The following is an 18,961-nucleotide window of genomic DNA, read 5'->3' on the forward strand; positions in this document are numbered from 1 at the left end:
TAAAGCTTCCATAATTTTCACTTATTGCCACACTGACTGACAGGTTCTTCCAAAACATGATTGATCCAGCCATGCCCAACCTAATAGGACAATGAGAGTGGCAGAGAGTGTTTGGTAGACCAGCAGAAGTTGTGGACAAGCTGACACAGGCCTAGGCAGCTGCAATGGAGCTGAGGGGCACTTGGACAATATCATTATTGGCAATATATTTCCTACTTTGCTGTACTGCATCTCCAGCTGATCAAACGCTTCCTGACACTGACTCAAATTCTTTCAGAATTTAGTTTAACCTTGTCTTTTCCCCAATCTGGTATCTTCCAGATGTCCTGAGATCTCAAACCAAATAGGGTAAGTCTCTTATAATCCCCACCAAAAATCATTGAACACCTCCCGTAAAAGGGGAGCATGAACTTACAGGTTCCTTTGCCCTCTTGCAAAGTTCTACCTTATCCTCTTACCTAGAAAAATGAAAAATAGGAACAAAGCACTAGGGAAGAACAGGCTAGGCTTATCTAAAAATGTAAGAATCAAAAAGATACTATCTAAAGATAGGAATGGAAGCAATTATAAAATTTAACAAGTTGAAATATTGTAAGAAGCACAATTTCAAGTTTCTCTAAATCTGGATCCATCTCAAAATAGACTCCTGGGATTAAAGTGGTCAATAAATACAAATATAAATAAATGCAAGTGACAAAATATTAAAAGATTGTTTCTAGTCTGGCATTTTAAATTAGTAATTCCGTTATAGTACTGGAAAAATAAGAAAACATTTTATTATCACTTTAAAAAGTCAAGTTATAAATGCAACGTAGAAAGATCAAGCAGTGCTGCTTCTGGCAGGTAGCACTATTTTAGTCATCCCATTCATCTTCATACTCCAAGTCAGATTGGAGCTCTTCATTACCTACAAGAAAAGATTGAAGAAGATGCAAGTAGTTTTATTCACTGAAGCCATTATTTAAAATACTAGAAATTGGGGGGGGGGGGTGTTTAAAAATAGAATAGAATGCACTCTCATCCATACTTAGATTGAAAGTTAAATTCTCAGTATATAATTTTATCTTAAATGAATGTAAAAAGAGTAGTCTGTGAAGTAAGGAATACAAGTTTTAAATGACTATATCAGCTATAAAAACATACAGGTAGGGAATTATTAGAAACCGCAATATTGCAGCAATATATTGGATTCTGAATGAAAACTCCGGCAGTCCTCATTTAATAGAATCTCGCACATAAACTTCCAGCTAGACAGTTGGCCATGACTTCCCACATATAGGATGCTATAAACGCTCATAGGGATATCTTTTCCCCAACTGATATTCAAAATTCAATACTAAGTTACTGTTCTCTAGGGTATGTCAATGTTTCACCCATTGTCTCCCCAGTTGTTGATACTTTCCTAATCTTGTTCTTCAATTTCATATTTGCTTCAATCACTTCCATTCCAATTTCAGTATTAATGGGATTAGTTAACCATTCTATAAAACAACTTTTAAGAACTAGAGACAAAAAAATGACTATAGAAAATGTTGTGACCCACCCTTTTAGGGAGTGATAAATATATTTGCACAATGTATTAAGGCAGTTTGTTGTTACATCTAGTGTCATTTAATCTTTGGGATTGATTGGAAGAGTGTCCTAATTGCAGTTTGTAAAAGTTTACTGACTTTAAATATAGATTAGAAATAGTCAATCTGAGGTTAATCACTACCTAACTCTTTTTTTTTATCTTCAGAACAACAACAAAAAAAGAACACAGGACATCAGCTGGTTTAGCCTCTGCAAATCAGCCATACAGACCTGACTTCAGTTTATTGTCTTGTCTGCTACAAGATCAATGGGCAAATCAGTTTCTGAATATTAGCCCCAAACATCTTTGTTCTTAAAATGGAAACATAACTGCAATATACTAGGTTTTAATTCATTCTCCCAAAATAAAAAGTTGCATAAATCCCAAGAATTTCAAAATCACTACATAGTAAAACTTAGAAATTCAGAATATTTATCAAACATACTTTAAAATAACTGAATGGATTGTTCCATGTGACATTGAAGGAAAACTTAGTTTAGTTTCTAAATTTAATGGAGTTTTTTTAAGCCCTTAAAGATCCAGGGATTGAATCTGGGCCTTCTGCCCTAGCTACTTACTCTAAAAAATCCAAAACAGTGAATATTAGGTTTGTCAAAATGTATGAGGTTTTCCAAGTTTGTATCAATAATGATTTGATTTGATTTGATTGCACTTATATGCTGCCCTATTCCCGGGGGACTCAGGGCAGCTAACAAATCAAGGGGAAGGAATACAGACAAGAGGGGAAAAAAACAAATAAGCAACTACAATAAGAATTTTAAAACAATCAACAGCCACACAATTCTAGCGGGGACGGGAACTCATCAGCCCCAGGCCTGTTGGAACAGCCAGGTTTTAAGAGCTTTGCGGAAAGCCTGAAGGGTGGTGAGGGTCCGAATCTCCACGGGGAGCTCGTTCCAGAGGGCCGGAGCAGTCACAGAGAAGGCCCTCCTCCAGGTGGTAGACAATCGGCATTGGCCGGTAGATGGAATTCGGAGGAGGCCTAGTCTGTGGGATCTAATAGGTCTGTTGGAGGTAATTGGCAGCAGGTGGTCTCTCAAGTACCCAGGTCCAATACCATGAAGGGCTTTAAATGAGCAAATCCAATCAATGATTACAGGCCACACACATTTCTCATTGACTAATAAGGTCCTAGTATTAAAAGGAAAGATACAGCCAGTCTTTCAATATTGGACTATTTCTTGGGGGTCAATTGACTTTCCTCCAGTTAACATGCCTGGGCTTCTTTAAAAGAATTAGCATGCATGGCAGCTTTCCTTATTTCTTGCTTGGGGGGGGGGGGGGGGAGGGAAGAGAGCAAATTAAATATTTTGTCTACCTGAAGCCGGTATTGCTGTGTGCCTCTTCTGAATTATATCCTTAAGTGCAGCTACTATTCCTTCATCTTTGGAAAGTTGATTTTCAGCTACCTGTCTCTCAGAAACACAAAATTAAATATTGAAACATTTTTAAGGAGTTCAAACCTATAATGGACCTAATTATTAATAGAACTACCTAAATAATCCGTGGCATGACATAACCGCGAACGTCAAAAGCGCACCGACAACAGTGCGCCGACAGAAGCGTGATTTAAGTTAAGGTAAGGGTTAGGGTTAGGGTTATTTTTAGGGTTATGTTACAGCGCGCTTCTGTCAGTGCGCTGTTGTCGGCGTGCTTCAGCGCTCATTCGTCTCCACGGTTTTCACGGCGCGGTTTTGTCACCGCGCTTTAGTCACACGCACTTTTATCATACGCGCATTTGTGGTGGAACCAAATAATCCATTACTTATAGGAAGGAGAGGGAGTTTTATTATGCCCATATGAAACACCCACCTTCTTGCTGATCTTTTCAATGATGTTCTGTTTGTCATTGAGATGTGCAACCCATTTTATTCCAATATATAACACTTAAGGCCAGTAAAACTCTCTACTGTGTATATTTTTGCTTATGCAGTATTTTCTAGCCTGTAACATTCAGTTATTCAGTTCCATTATCCTCAACTAACTAAAAGATTCCTGCAGGACTTTCAGCATCTAAAGTTGCTGTCAAATTTAGTTCCAAAATTACCTTTGGGACTAATCTTAAAATAATAATACAAAAGAAGATACTTGCCTGTTTTAATGATGTTCCTTTTTTGATCTGACAAATTAGATCTTCCTGACTGACCGGAGTTAGGTGATAGTCACTGTGTGCCCTTTTCAGATGCTCTTCCTTCAAGCTTTGGATCAAATTGTGGTGGGATGTCTTTTTGGAAGGAGACATGCAGGGTAATTGAGCTAGGACTACGGAAGGAAGGTCTTCATTACAGTTTAATCCACGTGGTTCTGAAATGGAGGAAAGCACAGTTAGGGTGTTACTGCATGTATTGTTCATTCATGGTATTTGGCAATGTAATCCTTTCATGTAACTCTGACTGCTCTTTAGATGCCCAGAGCCTGAAGATGAAAGTCAAATACTTTGGCCACTTAATGAGAAGGAAGGACTCACTGGAGATGAGCCTAATGCTGGGAAAGACTGAGGGCAAAAGAAGAAGGGGACAGCAGAGAATGAAGTGGCTGGATGGAGTCACTGAAGCAGTAGGCATGAGCTTAAATGGACTCCAGGGGATGGTAGAGGACAGGAAGGCCTGGAAGAATGTTGTCCATGGGGTTGCGATGGGTCGGACACGGCTTCGCAACTAACAACAACAATCCTTTCAATGACTGAGAATGGAATCCAGCTCACCCAGCTGATTTATTTAGTAGTTTGATTTCTATCTGATTTATTAGCTAGTCAAATCTAATCCAGTCCACTTCAGTCCCCATTTTCCATGCATTAGGTATACAAACCCCAAGTTATATACAGGTGACCTCCAACCACAATTGAGCTCAACATTTCTGTTAAGTAAGACATCTGATAACTGAGTTTTAACCCATTTTACCACCTTTCTTGCCACAGTTGGCAAGTGAATCACTGCAATTAACATGATTGTTAAATGAATCTGGCTTCCTCATTGACTTTGTTTGTGGGAAGATCACAAAAAGGGATCACATGACCCTGGGAGACTGCAACAATGATAGGTATGAACCAATTGCCAAGTATATGAATTGTGATCTATAGATCATGGGAATGCTGCAAAGGTGGTAACTCTGAAAAATGGTCGTAAGTAATTTAGTGCTGTTGTAACTGAATGATCACTAAACAAATGAATGATCACTGTTGTATGTCAAGGACAACCTATAAACTAACATTTTGACATAAATAGCGGTTCGGACTTTTTCCTGGTACAGGAATACAGGATTAATAAATGGAATTATCCAACATGTATTTTATATTCAGGATCTTACATTTATTGTTACATAAATGGTTATATAACTATTGGACAAACTTAAAGGATATAACCCATTAAGTTATAAACATGAACTGGAAGCTGCAATATTTGTGTAGTAACATTACATGTATTTGCAGAAAACAGCTGATAGCTATACATCATTGTCCAAGTATACCTTTTGTCTCTTTTAAAACAGTTTGGATTCCCCCTTGATTCTCAATTGTTTCAAAAATCTTTTTTGACATTCTCTTGTCCTTCAGGTGATCTTGTGTTATACCAGCTTGAGTAAATATCATCTTTAATTCCGGCTCTATATTGGTCTACAAGATAAACCCATAATAACAACTTGTATCAGAAGAATGGTAATGAGCCTCTTTGCTTCAAGTTCACCAAATTCACTGTTTGAGGAGGGAGGGTTGTAAACATTGAAGCAAACATGAAGATTTACTGTGCAAGGAGTAAAGAATAAAGATGCAAATAAGAAATAAGAAAAACAAGTTTTTGGCAATTGCAAGTCTATGCCCATTTGCTTCAAGCTTATGGGAAGACTTTTGTAAAAAAATCTCATTGCATATCATAAGTCATTTAGACCACACTTTTCTGACACATTAAGTGAAAGTGTAAATTGAACAAACAGAAAACCAGTTTTTGCTTTAATAGCAAGGTTTTCAAAATAAATACAAATGGGAAAGATATGATCCCAAAGGAGTAGTTATAGACCTTGGCAACTACTTACAACAAACTCCGTTTGGGGGCTCCGTCCAATGTGACACAGATATCTAAAATATATTAAAATTTTAATATCAGTGAAAATATACAAGTTCCAGACATGTGTATTAGCTTCCCATAGTACAAGCTATGTTTTTAAATTTTACTTTCCATCCCCAGCACAAATGAAGACATACTCTAAGAAGCAACTGTTCCAAAGAAGATAGCAAAGATAAAATGCTTATAATATACACACACAAATTTATTTTTGCTTACTTGAAATTACTTGGAGATCCAATGTAAGCTTTGGTCAGTCTTTTTCTTTTTAATTTTCCTCTCTTCGTTCTCTCAAGCATTTTTTGAATTATATAAAATGAGAAAGGTGAGCCCTTGCATTTTGGAGATCTGGCATTTGATTGAAGCACAGGCAATGGACTAGCTACTTTTGATATAGATGCTAAAAGACATAAGAAATTCAACTGATATATCCTACATTACTGAATGCCAGACAATTTCAAACATGTTAGTTGCTGCAGAAAAAAAATAGTTGTCCAATTTCATATATGTAGTTTCTATTTCCAAGTTTGTTTGGGAAAGCAAGCTAGCTCTTTTTTCACAAGAGGTTTTAATCAGTAAATTAAATCAATTTCAGTATAACATGTCATGTTTAGAATTATTTTTTCAAATTATATTACCCATTTTGAATACTCCCCAGAGATGGAATGTAAGTCAAATGAATAACTTTTAAATTAAACTTGATATAACAAATCAGAAAATATTTTTAAAGCATTGCTAAAACACTTTGGTCTAATTAAATCTCTCCATCTACCTCACAGGTTGCTGTTATAAGAAAAAACAGTGAAGAATATAATATATATTACATTTATATTCTCCTAGAGAATATATAAAATCTCCTTTATTACAGAAATTGCTCCATTTCACAAATATAGAACATTTTGGCTAACCAAAAACACAAAAAAATATAAAATACCCCTAATAAAGCCTTATATTCCTTAACTTTCTTTGCTGAATAGAGAAAAAAAGAACAGCCTCTTTTTAAAATATCCAATTTACCAATTGTTATTCCTTCTCCATATAGTGCCATTTTATCACAAGTTAGGTTACACTCTTCTCAGCAGCCTTTAGCAGTAACACTCCTTAGCAGAGCAATTAATGAGTGAACTTAAATAATAAGGGGAATGTAAGTGCAGCTGTGAATAAACTCAGCCTAGGAGTTGACACTAGTTCAGGCTTCCCACAGCATAATTTCAACTAATTGATTTCAGGGTTGAGGATTTGAATCCTAAAGGTAGACCGAAGATAGATAAACAGTGAAACCCTGCAGTGAATTATGGGTAGTTTCCCACCAGATGAAAATTCCAGAGTTGTTTTTAGTACATTACCCTGAGTTGCTAAGGTTACTAGCCAACATAACTAGTAATGAGGAGAATTGCAGACCCAATATAATTGGAAAGTGATGTATTGGAAGTTGTACTGTGTTTACCTGAATTGGCTTGGTTTGTAATGGACCATAGATATGCTTAAATGCCAAGTATATTTCAGGATTGATGCATAGAGCCAGTTTGGTCTAGTGGTTAAAGTACCAGGCTAGAAATCAGGAGCCTGAGAGTTTCAATCCTGCCTTAGCCATGAAAGCTGGCTAGGTGTCCTTAATCACTCTGTCAGCCCAGTTCACATCACAGGGTGGTTGTTCTGGGGAAAATAGGAGGAAGGACTATTAGATATGTTTGCCACCCTGAGTTATTTATAAAAGCAATATACATAAAAATTTTGGTACCAAATGAATAGCCAAATACTATATCCATATAGCATGTTAAGCCATGGTTTACTTAACTATAACTTGATAGTTCAGCCAGATGCAGCTGACTTCATTCAACACTTCAAGTCAAAATACAATAAGCCACAATACATGAATCCAATTCGAGTTTATACATGCATGACCCACTAAGCCAAAAGTTGAAATTGAGTCAATAAGTAAGCAAACGTTTCTCACATTGTAACCACACAGGGCTTTTTAATCAAAAGCTTGACTGACCCACAATTCCATTTACAGAATTTCCAATCAAGGCTTGTAGTGTTTCAAATGGAACAATAATCACAGGAGTCTGGTTAAGAAGTTCTGATGGACAGTAAAATGAAGCCACACTTAACCAGACTTTTGGATTTAGTGTATCAAACATAGCATGTAGAGAGTACGTTTATATTTGCAGAGCAAGCATCCAATCATCCTTCAAACATTATAAACCTCTTCAGGCCAGAAAGTGGAATAGTAATATATTTCTTCACTCTGAAACTATAAGAGAGGGAAATCAAAATGCTTATATTTGTATTCATACTCCAGATGGGTTGCTGGTGCAAATTTGTTAGTCTGCAACTCTCAGCATATTTTTCCATGTAGCCTATATGGACACATCATTTTATACCCATTGTTTTACAACATTATATTTAATCTGATTTCCTGATCCACCACATGGAAAAACAATTCAGGGTTTATTCAGATAGTGAGGCAGATTCCTATGCATAGTTGTGCTCCTGCAAGTGAGAAGCATAATAAAAGAGAAACCAAATATATATATATATATATATATATATATATATATATATATATATATATATATATATATATATATATATATATGTGCTGTTCATTTAGGAAGAAATTAATCTGATTATTTAAGTAGCCAAAATTAAAATTAAGAGTATAAATACTTAATTACACATTCTAACACTCTGGAGAGTGGCCTGCTTATAGATAGCAACCAAGTAATGTGTAAGGATCAGAAACAGGATTGTGGTTTCCTTAAAGCATCACATCTAAGAAGGCAAGCCAGAAATGTCAATTAGTTTTCCTTTCCATCCATCCCACCAGCACACAAGTGCTAGATGTTTTGTAGTAAAGGCATTACAGTTTTCAAATAGCTCTTTTCCCCCATTGTCCTATATTGGTTTGATTTAGCATTCTCTTAACCTTAGCAACTTTAAAATGTCAGCTCCCAGAATTCCCCAGAGAGCAGAAGGCTTAGAAGTACTGCTCTGAAAGATGTGGGACTGGTATTACTTGTGAATGATACAGTGCCCTCTAGTGGTGTTATGTATTCAATGTAATCTGAAACACGCCATCATTATTTTATAGCAGTGTTTTTCAAACTTGGCAACTTCAAGAAGATATATGGATTCCAACTCCCAGAATTCCCCAGACAAGAGGCTGGAAATTGAAATCCATACATCTTAAAGGTGCCAAGTTTGAAAAATGCTCATTTAGAATTTTTCAGGTTGTTGTATGCCCCAAATATAGCATCTGAATTTTGTTCCAGAAAAGAGGGAAATATTAGATGTGAAGCTAACATTTATCTTTCATAGTCATTACATGTACTTCTAAATTGATACATTAGGGATCAATATTACAATATTACATTAGAGATTAGGGCACATTAGGGATGGAAGAAACTGATTTTCCATTCTGAATTTTTATTAAATAAGTAGTTTTAACACGTACAGCTTTGGATGTTATACTAAAAAGACTAGAAGCATTCAAGCACAGGATAGTTTCCTTGTGGGTTATAATATATAGTTACATAATTCATTTCAAATTAAGTATTGAATTCTGAGAGTTGATATCCACAGGCCATAAAGGTACCATAGTTGCCCAACCCAACGGTATAGGGTTTCCTGCCTAGGCAGGGGGTTGGACTAGAAGACCTCCAAGGTCCCTTCCAACTCTGTGTTGTATTGTAATGTACCCTGGTTTAGGTCCATGGGAATTGAGAAGTCAACATGGTTGGCCTAACCATGCAGTGAAAGCTCCAAGTAATTACAGGTAGTCCTCAACTTAACAGCAATTTGTTCAGTGACCATTTGAAGTTACAACAGCATTGTAAAAAAAAAATAACTTATGACCTTTTTTCACACTTATGACCATTGCAGCATCCCCATGGTCACGTGATCAAAATTCAGATGCTTGGCAACTCATATTTATGAAGGTTGCAGTGTCCCAAGGTCATGTGATCACCTTTTGTTACCTTCTGATAAGCAAAGTCAATGGGAAAACCAGATTCACTTAACAACCATATTACTAACGTAACAACTGCAGTGATTTACTTAACAACGGTGGCACAAAAGGTCATAAAATGGGGCAAAATTCACTTAACTGTCTCGCTTTGTAACATAAATTTTCGGCTCAATTGTAGTTGTAAGACTACCTGTATTTACATAGCAATAGCAATAGCAGTTAGACTTATATACCGCTTCATAGGGCTTTCAGCCCTCTCTAAGCGGTTTACAGAGTCAGCATATTGCCCCCAACAACAATCCGGGTCCTCATTTTACCCACCTCGGAAGGATGGAAGGCTGAGTCAACCCTGAGCCGGTGAGATTTGAACTGCAGAACTGCAGTCAGCTGAAGTAGCCTGCAGTGCTGCATTTAACCACTGCGCCACCTCGGCTGCAGACACAAAGGAACGTAGCTTCAATCACACAGTTGTGGAATTATTTGACTTTTTTTATCCTTCCTCCCTGCAAAGATCTGTGATACATTGTAAAAACAAACAACAAAAGGAAGGAACTCAAGAGGTATACATAATCATCCACCTGGCCAATTTGCTGTTTATTTATAGATTCAGTGTTGATTCTTCATAATTGCCTAGACAACTCCTTGCAATTGTTTGCCCTTGCCTGCTTCCTAGGTCTGAAAGACAGTGAGTGGCCCAAGGTCATCCATCTGACTTTGTCTAAGGCAGGACTAGAACTCAGCCCCCTGACTTCAAGCTTGATGCCTTAACCCATGGAGGTCAAATCTGAGGCATCAGGTTGCCGTCACATAATGTATCGAGATGTTTTCCCTTTCGTGAAGCTGGAGTGGGCGTGACCTGCGTGTGATGCATCCAGCCTGCGGGCTACCAGTTTGACAGCCCTGCCTTAACCACTACACCAAAGTGGCTCTAAATTAATCCCTTTCTATTTACTTATTAAAGGGGAAAAAGAGAAAAAAGGTTCCTGCAAAAAGAAACGGGGGACTGTGAAAGACCATATGTCAACTTCAAATTACCTGGCTCTGGCCTGGACATCAGCCCATCCCAGTTCAACCACTGATGTTTACATTCACATTATTTTTTGGTTGAAATGTGTTGTTTGACCTACTTTTAACAATGGAGACTTTTTTTCCTTTTGGTAAGAAGGGACTAATGATATTGTTCAGTATTTTCTCTAGGGAAGGAGCAGCTGGATAAAATCTTGACAGGAGAAAATGTTATATAAAATAAGAGATCAGAACAGTGGTGGGTTGCCAATATTTTTACTATTAGTTTGGGCGCGCTCGCGCATGTGCATGATACTTCTGCACATGCGCAGAAGTGTCTGGGTCGGTGGGCAGAGCCTCCTGCTGCCACTACTACCCATTTGCCTGATCCGGGCCAAACCAAGAGCAACCCAACTCTTGGTCAGAACAGATAAATAAACAAAATTTGTGTGATACTATTTTGCCTCAATTATTTTAAGGACTGGGATCTTAGCTTGTGTCTCCCCTTTCCTAGTTGAACACCTTACTATTTCTTCAACCTTACTTTGAAGATCAGAGGAAACTTTATTTATATTCCTGTTATAAATAAAACACAATGTGAAGAACATTTTAGGAATATGGGCAATGTATTTTTTTTCAATTCTCCTGTTCTTAGTTATTGTATATCTCTAATAGTTGCTTGTCAAGCAGAGATTCAATAAGGGCATTTTTTTCTTGTCACTTTCTCTCCCTTGTATGTAGCTATTAATAGCAAATTAAAAAGCGAAATCAAGGCAGCTCTAACAAAAAGATACTTGATATTGTCAGCTTATGTTGGTGTTGGTGTTCTCAGTATTACTCAGGTCAAGCTGTCCAGAATAATTCTGGGATATGGTGATAAGTGAAAAAGAAAATAATCGGATGCCTTGTAAATGCTTCAAGTAACTCAGACACAGTTTCCCATTGATTTTAAGAACTTCTCTTTTTAAGTCTTCAACCCCGATTTCTAACACTAGAGGGCATTGCTTTCCAATGACAATGAAATCAAAATTAAAACCATGAAAAAAAGAAGAAAATGGAGTAGTGTTTATATTATATGCTTATATGAATTTCAGTGAAATGGCTGCAATTACTGGATGAAATAGAAATACTATGACATAAATAATCCACCGTCATATACAAAAATCAATGATGAAATGGATATTATAGCCTATCAAATGTTATGGCCAGGACTATCATTTTGGTTCTCTTTTAAAACAAATCAGAAAGGAGTATTATTTTAGGAGGAATAGTAGGGTCTTCTCTAGGAAGTAAGTCTTACATAGTGTGTATAGGATGGGAGAGGAGAAAACAGAAGGCATAGTTGTGATCATATTGTACCCTCTATAAGTTTGGTGTAACGTTGCCACCAGGTTACAAGATTGGGAGTTCTAGTACCACCTTAGGCACAAAGCCAGCTGCATGACCTTGGGCCATTCATTCTTTCTCAGCCCTGTGATGGAGGCAATGGCAAATCATATCTGAAAAACCTTGCCATGAAAACTGCAGTCACCAGGAGTCAAAAACCGCCCCACAAATAATAAATTAGTGCCACTGGACTCTTTTGTAAATAGCTCCTTCTTGGTTCAATGTTTCTTCTTGTTTCCCTGATTCTATTTTGTCTAAGAGGGGAAACTCCTAAGCTTATATTTTTAGCTGCTGTTGAGTTTCCATGCCTCATCTGATTTTAATTAATTTATTTACCATTTTAATAGTAAAGTTAGCATGGTATAAGAAAACTCATCTGTAGCACACCTTTCAACAATGTACCTACAAAGTTAGAAGCAGGGGTGGGCTTCAAAAATTTTAGCAGCCCACCCCTAGTTAGAAATTAAAAGGCTGCTGGTTCATTGTGTGGAGGTTTTCCTACTTGCCGGGAGGGGGTGGGGAGGCAATAAGAGTCCTGATTAGAAAAGGCACCCATGGAATTTATTTCCATTGTTTTTGGCATTCTCTCAGTGAAAATGGCCAAGTTCCAGAATGACTGTGAATTTCCGGTTCCACCACAAAACCGCGTTCGACTAAACCGCACTCGACGAAACCGCGTAGCTGACGTCATCAACAGGGCGACGACAGCGCGGAGACAGAAGCACGCTGTAAACACTAAACCTAAAATTAACCCCTAAACCTAAACCTAACCCCCCTAAACCTAATTCTAAACCTAACCCTAAACCTAACCCTTAACCTAACCCTAAACCTAACCCTTAACCTAACCCTTAACCTAACCTAAACCTAATCCTAACCCTTAACCTAACCCTAACCCTAACCCTTAACCTAACCCTAACCCTAACCCTAAACCTAACCCTAAACCTAACCCTTACCTTAAGTTGAATTGGCTTGCTTTCAAAGCGCTATTTAAAGCGCCCTTCTTTCTCCGCGCTCGCTGTTGTCGCCCTGTTGATGACGTCAGCGACGCGGTTTAATCGGGCGCGGCTTAGTCGAGCGTGGTTTTGTCGTGCCACGGAATTTCCCACTTCTCTTTCTGTTTCCTCCCTGGGTGTTTCTTCCTCCCTTCATAGACTGAGAGCACTGAAACTGATAGCTGCTGTGTCAGTGTGCTGGACCTCTGCAGCCTTCATGTAATAGAAACACAAGACTGATAGAAGGGAATATTTGTATTTCAGGGTTGAATTGTAGGGTCCCTGGTGCTCAACAGGACATGACCCTTCAGGACATAATAGGATTAACCCACTACCATTTAGCAGAAGACACAAAGCTCACTGCATTGCACAATCTTCTAAGGGCATTTCAGACATTGCACAACTTCCCCTAGCAGCATCTCTGAAACTTACAAAAATCCATGTAGTCATCAAACCAATGGTTCAGCTGCCCAGAATCACATGTGGTTAGTGGTTCTACTTCATCAATAAATGGACCTTCTTTTCAATATACACTGGGAGCAGTAATATTTACCCTGCTTTGGGTGTCTGAAAACTTGAGTAACTTTGCATGCCAAAAGCTTTGCTGCTACGCCTCTGGAATCTAATTTGCCGGGCCAACACAAGGAACCTGAGTCATAATTAAGAGTCATAATTAAACTTGGATTTGGCTGGATTCCCCACTACCGTTACATGTAAGCCAAAAACAAAATCACACTGCTTTTGGCATAGTGTAGTGTGAGGTCACCAAGTGGCTATGGTTCACACAACATTGAATTAGGAGGTAGTCAATAAGAAATTACGGTAATCTAGTTGTATGATCCCACTCCATGTTAATTTGTAGTACAATGTGCTGTGAGAATCAAGCTACGGCTTAAGTAAATTGATTACGGACAAGGACATGATGCAGACCATCAGAGATTGGATCCACACATTAACTAGTTCCTAATTTGTTTAAGGCTCAGTATCAAAGATGCTCAGCTTGTCGATCAGAAAGGTCAGCAGTTTGGCAGTTTGAATCCTTAGCACCACATAATGAAGTGAGCTCCTGTTACTTGTGCCAGCTTCTGCCAACCTAGCAGTTCCAAAGCATGTAAAAAAGTAGAAAGAGAGAAACCACCTTTAATGGGAAGGTAACAGCTACCATGCACCAGCGTTTAGTCATGCCGGCCACATGACCACGTGGAGGTCTTCAGACAGTGCTGGCTCTTCAGCTTTGAAATGGAGATGAGCGCTGCCCCCTTGAGTCAGGAACGACTAGCACATATGTGCAAGGGGAACCTTTTTCTTTAATTTGTTTAACGATGTAATCACTGTTTTTAGGGGAAAGGCACCATAGGTTAAGTACATTCAATAAAGTCCGAAGGCCATGCTATATAAATCACATTGCCACAACAACAGCAAGGCAAAGGGCAAATCCAGTTCAGCACCTTAAGAAAGTTTGGCTTACGGAGGTCCGGCCCAACTCCCGACTACAGGGTGTGCCAGGAGGCGAACTGTGCCACTTGCACCAGTCACCACGTGCATCCTTGGCTCCACAAGGACACCCCGGTGGCTTCCCCTCACGGACGGCTGAACTTGATCCTGTTGTTTCTCAGCCTCCCGGGACATCCGGCGTGGACCGCAGCCCTAAAACGGAAAGCGAAACCTAAGGAGAATTCCGTGCGGGCGCAAAGAGAGAAAACTTCCACCCTTCTCCGGAGTGGCACATCCGACGGGCGGAGCTCTTTGACGGGCGAAAGGAACGCCCCGTTGCAAGACGCCGACGCAGGGAGAGACGGCAGAAAGGGTCGTCGTTGTCGTCACTTCGGCGCAGCTGCTCCCAAGCCGAGGAGGAGGGAAACGATGGCCTTCTTCTGGAGTTTCCTCTGGAGCCTTTGCGTCCTTGTGGGTCTCCTGCTGCCGCCCGGCGGTGAGTGACGGGCGTTGGAGGGAAGAGCTGGCTGGGCGCCGGTAGGGTGGGCAGCCCTCTTCTGGGGAACCGGCTGAAGCAGTCGAGAGCACCGCTAAAGGCAGGGATCAAGGACTGGCAACCCTCTGCCTCGTTTGACTCCAAGGGGACGGCCGTACCTTCCCACGGCTGGGTGACGTTACAGCTCTCATCAGTCCCGCTTAGCTTACAGTCAGGGCTGTTTGGCGTAACGGGTTGTGGTTCAACACAGCGAGTGGGCGCCAGGTTGGGGCAGGCAGTCGTTGTGATCAGGAGGGGTGACAGAAATTAACTTTACTTATCTAAACCGGTGGCCGCATTAGGGTTAAATTGGCGATCACTCCTGTTGCTGAATGTTGGCATCCTCTCTGCTGCGGGCAGATTGTTCACCCAAGCATCGTCTGAGTTACTTTGCTGTGAGTGGCTTCGTCACAGTTTCCGAGATTTGCCTTGGAGAGAGAAGCAAGGGACCCGCATTTTGGTCCTACCAAAGCCCCGTCTAGTTAATTTTACAGCACTTCTCTGCCTGGGTGTCATAAAGTCTCCCAAGGGGAATTTTCCATGAGACCAAAACCACATTGACTCACTGCTGTGCTCTGCGCAACTTCTTTGTTGCTTATCTCTGTATGAACTTCTGTATTTTGTATTCTGACTCTCTCCCTTAGGGAGAAATTCATTCCCTCCCCCCCCCCCACATTGCAGAACATTCAGGTTTTTTTCTCACATTTGATCTGACTTACAAAAGTCTGAAAATGAAAATTTCCAGACTTTTCTGGAATTAGATTGTACAAAGCTGGCATTTCTTTCCAGTTAGGAAGTGTGAGATTTATTCTGATAATAAACAAGTAACAACTTGGATGTTAATTTTGTTTCCAGAAGGAATTACCGGAAACAGTAATTACAGTAGTAGGCATTAAAGTTGAGCCAATTAAATACAACCACTCTCCCCCCCTCACACACACACACCGGCAGCCTCTGGATTAAAGCTAATTTTTTCCAGACTAGGATCTTAATACTTTCTTGGTATGGGTTTAGTTTATTATGTGACATGGTATCTGAGAGGGGGTGATAATGTTGTGCATGATGTGACTAGCATCCCTTGTCAGGACCCAAGTTTGGAGGAGTGACATTTGTGTGATTGTATTGCGCAGGTCTTATCATTTTGATATCACTGTGGTTTCCTTTGAGGACTCAGTGAACCAAACCATTGTGATTTTAATCATGATTTGTGGTTTAGCATGTGTAAACAAAATTGTCATTCAGTGAAGCATAATTAAGCATACTGTATTCTAGCATGGTGAAACCATGGTTCCTGTCCCATCCAGTCACAGACATGACACTGAAGGTTGGAAGTTCCTTTTCCTTGACTTACAAAATGGAGGGGGGGGGAACCAGAAATAGTATAAAATGTGAATCATGAAACATCTATCAAGGCAAGATTTTGAGGATGATCAATGAGGGAAGTATCATGAACATCCGCTCAATTACAATTTTGCCCTTAGCTTTGAATATCAGGTATTTGGGCTTTTATAGGCTTTTTATAGGCTTTACAGACTTTTATGCGCTTGCACTTATGGATGTCAACAGCAACTTTTTGTCAAAATAATGACTCTTGATTTGCCATCATGCTGCAATCTCCACTCCTGCCATGCTTTTGTGTGTAAGGGCTCAGTGCATTTTCAGAAGAGACAGGGGTTTGCCATGATGAGGCAGCCCTCCTTTGTCCTTCATGCACCCCGTTCTCCCCACAGATACTGTTGCCAACTGTTTACCTAGTTTCATACACAGAAAATAATGAAAGGGACTATTTCTTGCACACTTCAAAATAATGAAAGGGACTATTTCTTGCACACTTCAAATTCTGTCTCATCCTTTTACTACTCTAGCATTTCTAAAACAGCCTTTCTCTTCCTGGTACATTTCAATTGGTTAGTATTCATATCATTTCTATTAGTGTGTCTGTGTATCCTTTGTGATAGCTGGCATTGGCATGAGCATCCTTTAGTCTCAAAAGACTATGGTATCATTCCAGTCAAAGCTGGAATGTCCTCTCCAGCACGAGGGTAGATTAATATGGATGATAGACTGTTACCCAAGCAGCAGATCCCCCCTCTCCATGTCACTGAAATAGTCCAACGCAACGGCAGAGTCAATATGATTGGTTCCAGCTGCATCGCAGGAGTTACCAGAACTTGGTTGTACATAGTCACGAACTGCTTCCGGGACTCCAGCTCCAGATTTTGCCTCGAGGTTGACTCCTGAAGCCTTTTTCAGTAGTGGATATAGCTACAAGGCAGTGGAGGTTTGTAATCAGAGTTTCCTCCTAGAAGATGGTTCTGCTGCTTTATCTGCCGTTGGGGCGTACAGCCCCTCTTCCACCTTCAAAACCATTGACCATCTTCTCCTGTAACCCTGGAAGGGGGCCCTTACAAGGTGCTACCAGCCGGGCCAGTTGGACCAAGGTTTTTTAAGATGTTACTCCTCCATCATACCCTTTGTCCTAGTTTGCGACATGCAGAGCCTGGCATCCCAAATGTTGGGCCCAGGATGGCAGGTTTAATGATAGCTGGCTGCTCTGATTCAATGCACTATGCACAAGGCCTTGCTAGACATCCTAAACAGATGGGGCAGGTTTATCAAGGAAAAAAGCAGGCTAGTCTTTATAGAGCAAACCTAACACTCATGTTTCAGAATAACATGTTTGCTTAATGATTTCATTAACAAGTTGCGGTGCAGGGTGGCTGTTTTGATAATAGAATGAAATACATGGAGGATGGGAGTGAAGTCAATGCCAATCAGGACAAACCAATTATCGCAGAGAGTGGAAAAAGCAGAAGAAAACAGGGCAAGGGACAGATTTAGCTATTATTCATTGTGTGCTTCATTTCATGATAAACATCCTTCTCACCCTCACCCCTATACAACTTTCTAGCCAACCAGTGATTAAAACATGTCACTATGTTTTGAACTATATCTGAGGATTAACTGCCAGTTAATTCAGGAGTCCTGTAGCAAAAAGGACATGTTTGTTTTTCCGACACATTTCTCTTCTCCAAAATGTGCTTTCTAGGTGCATTAGAACTACAGTTCTTAATCTTCTGTAATCCCATCCAGAGGTGAGAAAGCAGCTGCTTAGAGATTGGAATTTGTGGGAACTTTTGCAATAAACATTATGTCTCTTTTACCATAATAAAAAAAAATGGATAAACTTGATTTAAAAATTCTGTTGAAAATATACAGCAAAAAAAATCAAATAAAATATATATTTACTATTGTAGACCAGGGGTGTTAAACACAAGGCCCATGGGCTGAATCTGGCTTGTAGGGTGCTTAGATTGGCCCATGAGGCCGTCCTGGAAACAGCAAAAGACTGGCCTGTGATGCCTCTGCCAGCAAAACTAGAGTTCGGGTGGGTCTCACGTGGAACTCTGTTTTCACTGGCAAAGGGCTGCAGGACACCGTCCTAGCTGAAAACAGACATTGAGGTGGCCATGCCCCCTGACTCCCCAAGGTCAAACACAACCCTGATGCGACCCTCAATGAAATTGAATTTGACACCCCTGTTGTAAACCAATATTAAAATAATGAAACAAAATACGACAATTAGAATGCTTCTTTATATACATAGGAAAAGATAACATAAGATGAGCTGCCATACATCTAATGAACCTTATACTAGACCACCTGAATAAATATTCTTCTTTAAATTATCAAAACCTGCAGGCTATTAATGAGAATGTGGATACACAGAGTGTTACTGTAAAATCTTGGAAAAAATTGACCCACCTAGACACATCTATGGAGGAAGAGGCCCTCAGAGAATATTATAGGTCTATGCAAATGACAATATACTATAATTGGATGCAAACAGGTGGTTCTAAGAGTTCCTACTCTACAAGTGCCTACTCTTTCTGAAAAAGGAGCTTTTTTTAAATTCTACAGTACAGTAGAAGAAAATTGCTGTGGATAAGATGCTAAACTTCATTAGGTGAAAGCCCTGCTATAATT

General features: G+C 39.6%; 2 protein-coding genes across 2 annotated transcripts in view; one reads left to right on the forward strand and one right to left on the reverse strand.

Annotated features, from left to right (window-relative positions):
* Positions 1-228: 228 nt before the first annotated feature.
* Positions 229-14,176, reverse strand: LOC116502941. The gene is made up of 7 exons (XM_032208985.1): positions 14,144-14,176; positions 5,869-6,049; positions 5,621-5,663; positions 5,060-5,204; positions 3,687-3,898; positions 2,913-3,003; positions 229-907 (listed from the first exon to the last, which is right to left on the reverse strand). The coding sequence occupies exons 2-7, from the start codon at positions 5,946-5,948 to the stop codon at positions 855-857; spliced, it is 624 nt and encodes a 207-aa protein (XP_032064876.1). The 5' UTR covers positions 5,949-6,049; positions 14,144-14,176; the 3' UTR covers positions 229-854.
* Positions 14,177-14,254: 78 nt separating this feature from the next.
* SHISA5 (shisa family member 5) overlaps positions 14,255-18,961 on the forward strand; it is a 33,638-nt gene continuing 28,931 nt past the window's right edge. Inside the window, exon 1 of the mRNA XM_032208984.1 lies at positions 14,255-14,935. Coding sequence (XP_032064875.1) covers positions 14,869-14,935 — 67 coding nt within the window. The 5' untranslated portion in view covers positions 14,255-14,868. The remainder of the gene's footprint in view (positions 14,936-18,961) is intronic.

This window comes from Thamnophis elegans, chromosome 2 (genome assembly GCF_009769535.1).
Source record: "Thamnophis elegans isolate rThaEle1 chromosome 2, rThaEle1.pri, whole genome shotgun sequence".
NCBI classification, from domain to species: Eukaryota; Metazoa; Chordata; class Lepidosauria; order Squamata; family Colubridae; genus Thamnophis; species Thamnophis elegans.